We start from the raw sequence: 12,981 nt of genomic DNA, 5'->3' as shown, positions 1-12,981 counted from the left end.
TGCTGTTCTCCCCCCCAACACACACCAACAGTGCCGTACATATCCTAACTTCATTTACGCCTTACAACCCACAATTCAGTTGTCCTATTAACTAGGTATCCCCCTTCCCCTCTATAGTCTCCATTTACCCGTCTGCTATTCCAACTCCTCTATAGTCTCCATTTACCAGTCTGCTATTCCAACTCCTCTATAGTCTCCATTTACCAGTCTGCTATTCCAACTCCTCTATAGTCTCCATTTACCAGTCTGCTATTCCAACTCCTCTATAGTCTCCACTTACCAGTCTGCTATTCCAACTCCTCTATAGTCTCCATTTACCAGTCTGCTATTCCAACTCCTCTATAGTCTCCATTTACCAGTCTGCTATTCCAACTCCTCTATAGTCTCCATTTACCAGTCTGCTATTCCAACTCCTCTATAGTCTCCATTTACCAGTCTGCTATTCCAACTCCTCTATAGTCTCCATTTACCAGTCTGCTATTCCAACTCCTCTATAGTCTCCATTTACCAGTCTGCTATTCCAACTCCTCTATAGTCTCCATTTACCAGTCTGCTATTCCAACTCCTCTATAGTCTCCATTTACCAGTCTGCTATTCCAACTCCTCTATAGTCTCCATTTACCAGTCTGCTATTCCAACTCCTCTAGTCTCTATTTACCAGTCCTCAACCCCCCCCCCTCTCCCCATAATAACCCCCCTCTCCCCATAATAACCCACCTCAATCCCCCCCTCTCCCCATAATAACCCTCCTCAACCCCCCCCCTCTCCCCATAATAACCCTCCTCAACCCCCCCTTCTCCCCATAATAACCCTCCTCAACCCCCCCTCTCCCCATAATAACCCTCCTCAACCCCCCCTCTCCCCATAATAACCCTCAACCCCCATAATAACCCTCCAACCCCCATAATAACCCTCCTCAACCCCCCCTCCCCATAACCCTCCTCAAAATAACCCTCAACCCCCCCCCCCCCCCCCTCTCCCCATAATAACCCACCTACTGTTACTTCTTGGGCCACGTCCAGGTAGGAATGAATGTAGAATAAGGAATCATGTCGGCTCTATTCATGGTATTTCTATCTGCAATGTTTGGCTACTGAACCTGGCCCCGTTAAGGCGCTCTAACGGTGTGGATTTAGCCTGGTCCCAGATCTGTTTGTGCTTTTCTTCATAACCAACTACTACAGTCAATGACCATAGGAGTTGTCAAGACAGCACAAACAGATCTGGGACCAGGCTAGTGTAGTGTGTTGCTTTGGAAACGCTCGCTGTGATCATATTAACTGTGAAGTTAGCCCGTTGTTACGTCCTTCTGTCTGTTTTTACTTGAAGCAAGGATGGGCCCTGTTTAAACAGTGCACTATAAAGGGAATGGCTCCCTATGGGCTCTGTTTAAACAGTGCACTATAAAGGGAATGGCTCCCTATGGGCCCTGTTTAAACAGTGCACTATAAAGGGAATGGCTCCCTATGGGCCCTGTTTAAACAGTGCACTATAAAGGGAATGGCTCCCTATGGGCTCTGTTTAAACAGTGCACTATAAAGGGAATGGCTCCCTATGGGCCCTGTTTAAACAGTGCACTATAAAGGGAATGGCTCCCTATGGGCCCTGTTTAAACAGTGCACTATAAAGGGAATGGCACCCTATGGGCCCTGTTTAAACAGTGCACTATAAAGGGAATGGCACCCTATGGGCCCTGTTTAAACAGTGCACTATAAAGGGAATGGCTCCCTATGGGCCCTGTTTAAACAGTGCACTATAAAGGGAATGGCACCCTATGGGCCCTGTTTAAACAGTGCACTATAAAGGGAATGGCTCCCTATGGGCCCTGTTTAAACAGTGCACTATAAAGGGAATGGCACCCTATGGGCCCTGTTTAAACAGTGCACTATAAAGGGAATGGCTCCCTATGGGCCCTGTTTAAACAGTGCACTATAAAGGGAATGGCACCCTATGGGCCCTGTTTAAACAGTGCACTATAAAGGGAATGGCACCCTATGGGCCCTGTTTAAACAGTGCACTATAAAGGGAATGGCTCCCTGTTTAAACAGTGCACTATAAAGGGAATGGCTCCCTATGGGCCCTGTTTAAACAGTGCACTATAAAGGGAATGGCTCCTTATGGCCCTGTTTAAACAGCGGGTGCCATTTGAGACGGAACCCAAGACGACGTGTAAAGTTGAAGCATGATCTGATTAGTGTGAACTAAGTATATATAGCTTTTTAATTTCATGTGATTGTATTTCCTCATTAGAAGTGCATATTTTTTAATGATATATAAACTTTGTTTTTCTCCCCCCCCATCTCGAAGAATGTGATGTTTTCAGTGGCATTAAGTTTGTTATAAAATGGGACAAATATACGAGGACCATGAACTTTACAAATCTTATCAAGTGAATTACTACTACTATATGCAGTAAAAAAAATAAAAAAAATTGATGGAAAATAGTTTGAAGCACCATGTCTAGTGTAGGGAACTGTTGTGTGAATGTAGAAAACGGGTGTATTCATTCTGTTCATTCTGTTGCAGAACGTTTCCACCTACCTGAATTTGTCCAATAGAAACTGTTTGTTTTTAGTCCCATTTCAATTCAGGCAGTAAAATGAAATTCCAAATTTTCTCTTCATTTAAAAACCAGGATAATTAAAAAGTTCAATCCCAACCCTGGCAGAATTACAGCCATGTCTTGTGTGTAGCGATTTAAAAGGAAAGAGTCACTCATTTTTGAATGTCATTGTTCTTGTGCGTATCGGAGGTATTCAAGCTGCAGAAATACGGCTGGTATGACAAGTTGAGTCATAGAACATCGCTCAGATGCAAAAAAAAGTCAAAATGGGTGAATCTCTCCTTTAAGTGTGTTATATGGGACAAATATACAAGGACCGTGAGTTACTATTGTTCTTATGCAGTGGCTTCATAATTGCCTTAAGTATTTTGAAATAAACATGGACTCTGTTCACTCAGTGTGAGATTACTGCTCTTGTACTTTCTTTATGCTCCTTGGTCCTTCTGACTGAAGTAACCAGGGACATTTCCCCATGACTGACACAGGAGGGCATCATTCTCTCAAGTCAGAACTAGCCCGTGATTCATATCAAAAGGCCTATATTGTCGACAAGCTCATTGTACTTGACGCGGCGGGGATTGCGTTCGTGTTAAAGAAATTGGCCCCAACATTTCAGGCTAATAACACTGACACTTGTTGTTAGAATTTGGCAACTATACATTTTATTAGTTCTTTAACAGTATAATACAGCAATGACAACAGACACTCGTCCTGATAGGCTTCATATTGATACTCTGAATGGTTTATTATAATAGGGCTCTGGTCAAAAGTAGTGCTCCATTTGGGACCCGGAGTATCTTAGCCTCTGACACACGAGAGAACATTGAAGAGAAACATTTAAATGTTTGTGTCCCAAATGGCATCATATCCCCTATCTAGTGCACTACTTTTTTTATCAGGCCCCATTGCAAATGGCATCATATCCCCTATCTAGTGCACTACTTTCTACCAGGCCCCATAGGTCTCTGGTCAAAAGTAGTGCACTAGATAGGGGATACTTTCGGGTGCCATTTAGGAAATGATCGAACATCATTCTTTACATTAGAACATACATCCATTCTAGCTGACCTATAGGAGCACAGGCAATAGGTTTGCATTCATTTACTTGCCATTGTGGTACAGCTGGTTGAGATGCCATTTAATTCAGCATTCTCCTCTTAGCCTGGTCCTCCCAGATCTGTTTGTGCTGTATAGCTCAATGACCATAGGGTTTGGACCAGGCTATCTTCCTGTTTATTCTAGTCTGTTACCACAAGTCAACAAGAGGAAAAAGCCCGGTGGTTATGTTGAAGCTTACAAATGGGAATCACTTGAGAGAACTCCTGTGGGATGGTTAACAAAATGGTGGAAATACATGTTTTTATTCCTACAGACTAATCTCTGTTTTAACTATGCACCTTCATCACAATCTTCTCTGAGATGACTGCCACATTCTTTATTTCCAAATAATACATTGAAATTTACCAAATGAACCCAACAAAATGTTCCACAACCCCCCCCCCCCCCCCCCCAAAAAAAAAAACTTTGTTCTTCAAAATAAGACAACAAATCAGACGTGGGATTTGTAAACACTTCATTTAACTAATTTCCCCCAACAAGTCTGTAAACAATGATAAATGTACTTTTTAATCTAATCTTAGAATACTTTTGATTACAATAAATCAGAGCCATGTGTTTAGAAAGTTGGGACACTGAGGGTGACTCTATGGCAGCGATGTTAGAACCCCATTAACATGACACTACAACATTCTATAGCAGCCATGTTAGAACCCCATTAACATGACACTACAACATTCTATAACAGCCATGTTAGAACCCCGTTAACATGACTCTATAACAGCCATGTTAGAACCCCATTAACATGACACTACAACATTCTATAACAGCCATGTTAGAACCCCGTTAACATGACACTACAACATTCTATAACAGCCATGTTAGAACCCCATTAACATGACACTACAACATTCTATAACAGCCATGTTTCAACCCCATTAACATGACACTACAACATTCTATAACAGCCATGTTAGAACCCCATTAACATGACACTACAACATTCTATAACAGCCATGTTAGAACCCCATTAACATGACACTACAACATTCTATAACAGCCATGTTAGAACCCCATTAACATGACACTACAACATTCTATAACAGCCATGTTAGAACCCCGTTAACATGACACTACAACATTCTATAACAGCCATGTTAGAACCCCATTAACATGACACTACAACATTCTATAACAGCCATGTTAGAACCCCATTAACATGACACTACAACATTCTATAGCAGCCATGTTAGAACCCCATTAACATGACACTACAACATTCTATAATAGCCATGTTAGAACCCCATTAACATGACACTACAACATTCTATAGCAGTCATGTTAGAACCCCATTAACATGACACTACAACATTCTATAACAGCCATGTTAGAACCTCATTAACATGACACTACAACATTCTATAACAGCCATGTTAGAACCCCATTAACATGACACTACAACATTCTATAACAGCCATGTTAGAACCCCATTAACATGACACTACAACATTCTATAACATCCATGTTAGAACAACATTCTATAACAGCCATGTTAGAACCCCATTAACATGACACTACAACATTCTATAGCAGCCATGTTAGAACCCCATTAACATGACACTACAACATTCTATAGCAGCCATGTTAGAACCCCATTAACATGACACTACAACATTCTATAGCAGCCATGTTAGCAACCCATTAACGTTACATGGGGAATATTTATACACTGCTATGTACCTGAATGTCTAGAATTATAACAATATATAACATTATAGTATTTGGCCTAAGTCTCTAAATATATGGCTCTGTAATAAACTATGGATGATACAGATATTATTAGTAAATGTTCACAATGATTTTTCTTATACAAAGTGACTTCATACCATGTTTTTTTTAATGCTTATTTTGTGCAAAATGCTTTAGTAAACTATAATTTTTAGCTTTTATGAGACACCTTAAAAAATTGGCTGAAACAAAAAAACGGGAAAGAAAAAAAATGAAGAAATCACAGATGGAGTTTCACAACCCCTTGGAAATGTTCTATGGCTACGTCCCAAAAGGCATCCTAGTCCCTATACCTCTGGTCTAAAGTAGTGCCCTATATAGGGAATAGGGTGCCTTTTGAGACTAAGCCCATGACGTTTTTCGTGCTCCACATGACTTAATAAATATCCGTCGTCCAGCTGTATTGCCACATTCAAGTTCTAGTCAGAACAAGGAAACTCTGAAAGGTCCGACTTGCTAACTGGTTGAACGCAGCTCGTGCAGAACTACAACCAAGTCAGACATTTCAGAGTTCCCTAATTCCCAGTAGTACGTGAACGCGGCATAATACTGTGCAAAAATTATTGGTTCGGGAAGTGCAAGCCGAACCGACCGACCAATCAAACTACGTCTCCTTCTGCAAGAATCTATCTGGCGAGCTCCCATTAGCTAAGGCTGAAACATGGTTGGTAAATTGACCAATGGCAACCCAACACTGGATTTTGGTGGACTAGAGGCAACAGGCAAAATTAAGGCGTTAAAATTATAATCTTACAGGAAATATGCATGAGCATTGTAGTCACCAACCTTCACTACAACAACGCTGGTGTGAATAATAGGGGAGATCAATAACACAAATACACCCTTCAGAATAAGCTCCTGAAAAACTATTTTTGGCAAATTTGAACAGTTATAGTGTGTATAAGTAGTATCACTAAGCAGTAACTCCAAATGAATAACACAACTTATTTTCCACACTTCTAAACAGATACGGCTCATTGGTTAACCAGCTTTCATTATCACTGTGTTAAAAGCCTTTCTGCCGGACTTCTGTCTCGTCTTGGTTGTCAAAAGGAAGAAGACACAGCTCTGAGAGAGAGAGAGAGAATCTGACACCCTTTTTACAAAATCAGTTATCTGGTTTGTACCTTGGATTTCTGATGTGACAGAATCAACACACTAAAAGAAAACACAAAAATACACTTAGAATGACACTTTGTGATGAAGACGAGGCTCCTTTTAGAATTACGGAATGTCCTAATTTTTTACAGAAGAACATAAATCTATATAGACTGCTACATGGTCCAGAAGTGCAAAACATCCATTGCCCATTATTATGCTAATAATAACACGTTCAAAATGACAGTTGCGATGGCCTCGTTTAAACCACTTCCAGCTTAAGACTGCGAGTTTGAGATTTTATTCTCTAAATATTATTGACATTTATTAAGAACATAGGAGAAACAACGAGTTGATTGATGAACAAGAGAATGGGCCGTGAAAACCATTAGATTTTGTCTGTGAAAACCATTAGTACAGGCAAGTCTGATTTGGCTTAGCCAAAGTCAGTCATTTCTTATGGAGCATGGCTTGGTGTCTGTGTTTGCACTTCTACAATGCAGAAAACCACTAGTCTGTAGCTTAAACCTTTAACAATTAAAGACCTATTTAACCAGCAGGAAATACTACAAAATATAGTGCAGAGTCCTGGGTTCTCTTAAAGGGGTACACACAAATTAACCATCATGAGTAAGGAACTATGAAAACAGTTCAAATTAATCCTATTTAATCGATTAAAACACATTTGTCACAGAAAATAGATGATTTGCAGTATGTTTCAGATCAGATGGAGGTCATTACCACTAAAACAAATTAATAGGGATATTTTAGGCGTGCCAAATTATTATTATTTTTTTTAAATCTCCCATTAAAGTGTGGCACGGTTCAAAAAAGGTCGGGGAAACCACTGAGATAGATGGCAGTTTTGGCTGTGTCCCAAATGGCCAACAGGACTCTGCTTAAAAAGTGCCGCGCTGCGTAAGTAAACAGGGTGTCATTTAGGATGCGGCCTTTTAGGAAGAGGATGGAACAAGAAGATATGGTTGGTTTGCAGACCCTCGGGAAGGGCTACAATCAGGAACCAGACAAACTCATTTCTGCCTGGCTCAGCTCGGCTTGGAATCTTTGCGGGTCCGCGTTAGTCAGGGGGAGGATGATGAGGAGGAGGAGGAGGAGGAAGAGGGTTGAATATTACAGGTCATCGTCCCCGATCCCCTCAAAGGCGTAGTTGCCATGGAAATCGTTGCCGCTGACGTCGTTGGCCGAGTTGGAGGCGCTGATCCCTCTGAGTGACACAGAGCTCAGCTTGGTCTGAGAGGAGATATGGAGAGAGAAGAGCAACAGACACCTAAAGCAGACTATATACATATTCTCTGATTCACTGTTTATGGTGATTCTAATTCACTGATAATGAACGGTTCTGATTCACTGTTAATGATGATTCACTGTTAATGACGATTCTGATTCACTGTTAATGATGATTCTAATTCACTGATAATGAACGATTCTATTTCACTGATAATGACGATTCTATATGTAATTTTTGGCCTCAACATTCAACCCAAGGCTTTTGGAGATGAAAGCAGAAGCGTTACTCACTGAGAGTTTGACTATCTGTTCTCGGTCTGGGTCAGGGGAGTCCTGCAGAGGACAAGACGGAAAAACAATGTCAAACATCTGAAAACGTGTTTTATTTTAACAGGGAAGACATATTGCACCCTTACAACTGCACCCTACATACACACACCAGAAATATACACATAACCTTTCCTATCTACATCTATCTTTATATTTATCTATAGATATGGGTTATTTGTGATGTTTTATTTGTGCTTCCCATGACTGTGTTTTTGTATTTTTACACACACACACACCTACATATATATATATATATATATATATAAATAAAATGGTCATCTATATAGATAGATATCTACATTAAAATATAAAAACAGTCGTCATTGGAAGCACAAATCACCCAGAAAAACAGTTACATTCCTCCACAAATAAGTCCCCAATCAAAACTCTAAACTGCCTGAGTGACACCAGAACATCGAGATGAAATGTATTGTGAACGTTCCAATAGGGAACATTAAAACTAAACCCAACTGTTAGCCTGGGTTCCAGTCTGTATAGCTATAATACAACACATTAAAATTAAACACCCTATCCTTCCAATTCAAACAGCCAACTGTTAGCCTGGGTTCCAGTCTGTATAGCTATAATACGAAACATTAAAACTAAACCCAACTGTTAGCCTGGGTTCCAGTCTGTATAGCTATAATACGAAACATTAAAACTAAACCCAACTGTTAGCCTGGGTTCCAGTCTGTTTAGCTATAATTCCACTTCTTGTCAAGCCAAATGTTTGGTATGACACGGAGTACAAGGAGTGGAATGTTAGCACAAAACAGGTTCCGGATTTCAAGCTAACAAAATGCCTATTTTTATGATCAAAGCCCCGTGCAGTTCCGTGTCTCACCAGTAGAGGGGGGGATTTCACAGCTTGCTGACTTTCAGACCGGTGGAGGGAGCCGTTGGGACGTTTCCTCAGCATCTGTCAGAGATAACACACACACACACACACTCAGGAAAATAACACACACGCACACACTCAGGAAAATGACACACACACACACTCAGGAAAATGACACACACACACACACTCAGGAAAATGACACACACACACACTCAGGAAAATGACACACACACAGGAAAATGACACACACACACACTCAGGAAAATGACACACACACACACTCAGGAAAATGACACACACACACACTCAGGAAAATGACACACACACACACTCAGGAAAATGACACACACACACACTCAGGAAAATGACACACACACTCAGGAAAATGACGCACGCAGGCACACAGACAGACAGACACACACTCAGGAAAATGACGCACGCAGGCACACAGGCACACAGACAGACAGGCACACAGGCACACAGGCACACAGACAGACAGACACCTTCTTGATGCTGCCTCCTGATTTCTTGACCATCAGCTCATCAACCATCGACTGTAGACAGATGCTCATCATGATTGCCTGAAGACACAAACCAGGGCTTTAGATACAAGAGACACAAACAGTAACTCTAGAGACACTGGATTTCATTTATTAGCAGTAGTCACAAACTCTATGTGACCCCAGACTGACCCCTGACCTCTGACCTGTGGGCTGGTGATGGTGACCCACTGGAGACGGTCTTTGCTCATCAGGTACTCGAAGGCCAGCTCCAACTTCACCTCACACTTGGCTGAGGAGCAGGGGGAGGTGGAGGCTGTTCCGTTGGCTACCGGGACCTGCTGTAGATGGGAGGGGGTTACTATGGCTGGCTTTCAAGCATCATCATCATCATCATTGTCTCCTGCATCTTCCACTCCCTGCTCCCCCACAGTCATCATCATCATCATTACCATCATGATCATCATCATCATCATCATCATCATCATCGTCTCCTGCATCTTCCACTCCCTGCTCCCCCACAGTCATCATCATCATCATTACCATCATGATCATCATCATCATCATCATCATCATCGTCTCCTGCATCTTCCACTCCCTGCTCCCCCACTGTCATCATCATCATCATTACCATCATGATCATCATCATCTTTCCAACTCCTCATAGAAATGAATGATCCAGTCATCCCTATTGCTTATCGTCAACACAATATCAGGCAGTCTGTAGACATGTTGTAACCTGTATGTTATTTTTATTTATTTATTTTTATTTCACCTTTATTTAACCAGGTAGGCAAGTTGAGAACACGTTCTCATTTACAATTGCGACCTGGCCAAGATAAAGCAAAGCAGTTCGACACATACAACAACACATAGTTACACATGGAGTAAAACAAACATACAGTCAATAATACAGTGAAAAATAAGTCTATATACAATATGAGCAAGTGAGGTGAGATAAGGGAGGTGAAGACAAACAAAATATATATATAAATAAATAAAAATATAAAAAGGCCATGGTGGCGAAGTAAATACAATATAGCAAGTAAAAAAAAAAAAAGAGTAGAGATAGTAGAGATAGAAAAAGTAGAGATAGAAATAATGGGGTGCAAAGGAGCAAAATAAATAAATAAATACAGTAGGTAAAGAGGTAGTTGTTTGGGCTAAATTATAGATGGGCTATGTACAGGTGCAGTAATATATGAGCTGCTCTGACAGCTGGTGCTTAAAGCTAGTGAGGGAGATAAGTGTTTCCAGTTTCAGAGATTTTTGTAGATCGTTCAAGTCATTGGCAGCAGAGAACTGGAAGGAGAGGCGGCCAAAGGAAGATTTGGTTTTGGGGGTGACCAGAGAGATATACCTGCTGGAGCGCGTGCTACAGGTAGGTGCTGCTATGGTGACCAGCGAGCTGAGATAAGGGGGGACTTTACCTAGCAGGGTCTTGTAGATGACCTGGAGCCAGTGGGTTTGGCGACGAGTATGAAGCGAGGGCCAGCCAACGAGAGTGTACAGGTCGCAGTGGTGGGTAGTATATGGGGCTTTGGTGACAAAACGGACGGCACTGTGATAGACTGCATCCAATTTATTGAGTAGGGTATTGGAGGCTATTTTGTAAATGACATCACCGAAGTCGAGGATTGGTAGGATGGTCAGTTTTACAAGGGTATGTTTGGCAGCATGAGTGAAGGATGCTTTGTTGTGGAATAGGAAGCCAATTCTAGATTTAACTTTGGATTGGAGATGTTTGATGTGAGTCTGGAAGGAGAGTTTACAGTCTAACCAGACACCTAGGTATTTGTAGTTGTCCACATATTCTAAGTCAGAGCCGTCCAGAGTAGTGATGTTGGACAGGCGGGCAGGTGCAGGCAGCGATCGGTTGAAGAGCATGCATTTAGTTTTACTTGTATTTAAGAGCAAATGGAGGCCACGGAAGGAGAGTTGTATGGCATTGAAGCTCGCCTGGAGGGTTGTTAACACAGTGTCAAAAGAAGGGCCAGAAGTATACAGAATAGTGTCGTCTGCGTAGAGATGGATCAGAGAATCACCAGCAGCAAGAGCGACATCATTGATGTATACAGAGAAGAGAGTCGGTCCAAGAATTGAACCCTGTGGCACCCCCATAGAGACTGCCAGAGGCCCGGACAACAGACCCTCCGATTTGACACACTGAACTCGATCGGAGAAGTAGTTGGTGAACCAGGCGAGGCAATCATTAGAGAAACCAAGGCTGTCGAGTCTGCCGATGAGGATGTGGTGATTGACAGAGTCAAAAGCCTTGGCCAGGTCAATGAATACGGCTGCACAGTATTGTTTCCTATCGATGGCGGTTAAGATATCGTTTATGACCTTGAGCGTGGCTGAGGTGCACCCATGACCAGCTCTGAAACCAGATTGCATAGCGGAGAAGGTATGGTGGGATTCGAAATGGTCGGTAATCTGTTTGTTGACTTGGCTTTCGAAGACCTTAGAAAGGCAGGGTAGGATAGATATAGGTCTGTAGCTGTTAGGGTCAAGAGTGTGAGGGTCCAGATTATCTAGCCCGACTGATTTGTAAGGGTCCAGAATTTGCAGCTCTTTCAGAACATCAGCTGACTGTATTTGGGAGAAAGAGAAATGGGGAAGGCTTGGGCGAGTAGCAGAGGGGAGGGCAGTGCTGTTGACCGGGGTAGGGGTAGCCAGGTGGAAAGCATGGCCAGCCGTAGAAAAATGCTTATTGAAATTCTCAATTATAGTGGATTTATCGGTGGTGACAGTGTTTCCTATCTTCAGTGCAGTTGGAAGCTGGGAGGAGGTGTTCTTATTCTCCATGGACTTTACAGTGTCCCAGAACTTTTTTGAATTTGTGTTGCAGGAAGCAAATTTCTGCTTGAAAAAGCTAGCCTTGGCTTTTCTAACTGCCTGTGTATATTGGTTTCTAGCTTCCCTGAAAAGTTGCATATCACGGGGGCTGTTCGATGCTAATGCAGAACGCCATAGGATGTTTTTCTGTTGGTTAAGGGCAGTCAGGTCAGGAGAGAACCAAGGGCTATATCTGTTCCTGGTTCTAAATTTCTTGAATGGGGCATGCTTATTCAAGATGGTGAGGAAGGCATTTAAAAAAAATATCCAGGCTTCCTCTACTGACGGGATGAGATCAATATCCTTCCAGGATACCTCGGCCAGGTCAATTAGAAAGGCCTGCTCGCTGAAGTGTTTCAGGGAGCGTTTGACAGTGATGAGTGGAGGTCGTTTGACCGCTGACCCATTACGGATGCAGGCAATGAGGCAGTGATCGCTGAGATCTTGGTTGAAAACAGCAGAGGTGTATTTGGAGGGCAAGTTGGTTAGGATGATATCTATGAGGGTACCCGTGTTTACGGAATTGGGGTGGTACCTGGTAGGTTCATTGATAATTTGTGTGAGATTGAGGGCATCAAGCTTAGATTGTAGGATGGCTGAGGTGTTAAGCATGTCCCAGTTTAGGTCGCCTAGCAGCACGAGCTCTGAAGATAGATGGGGGGCAATCAGTTCACATATGGTGTCCAGAGCACAGCTGGGGGCAGAAGGTGGTCTATAGC

At 42.2% G+C, this 12,981-nt stretch overlaps 1 protein-coding gene across 2 annotated transcripts in view; it reads right to left on the bottom strand.

The window, feature by feature from the left end:
- Positions 1-7,150: 7,150 nt before the first annotated feature.
- Positions 7,151-12,981, bottom strand: part of LOC139556684 (sorting nexin-17-like) — an 87,501-nt gene continuing 81,670 nt past the window's right edge. Inside the window, exons 11-15 of one of the 2 annotated variants that reach the window (XM_071370925.1) lie at positions 9,631-9,765; positions 9,428-9,505; positions 8,928-9,002; positions 8,045-8,086; positions 7,151-7,756 (exon numbers count right to left, since the gene is read on the bottom strand). In XM_071370925.1, the coding sequence (XP_071227026.1) occupies positions 7,637-7,756; positions 8,045-8,086; positions 8,928-9,002; positions 9,428-9,505; positions 9,631-9,765 (450 nt within the window). In that variant the 3' untranslated portion in view covers positions 7,151-7,636. The remainder of the gene's footprint in view (positions 7,757-8,044; positions 8,087-8,927; positions 9,003-9,427; positions 9,506-9,630; positions 9,766-12,981) is intronic. The other variant, XM_071370926.1, reaches the window with a different exon arrangement.

This window comes from Salvelinus alpinus, chromosome 27 (genome assembly GCF_045679555.1).
Source record: "Salvelinus alpinus chromosome 27, SLU_Salpinus.1, whole genome shotgun sequence".
In the NCBI taxonomy this organism is placed as follows: domain Eukaryota; kingdom Metazoa; phylum Chordata; class Actinopteri; order Salmoniformes; family Salmonidae; genus Salvelinus; species Salvelinus alpinus.
This window is presented reverse-complemented; position numbering and strand designations above follow the sequence as displayed.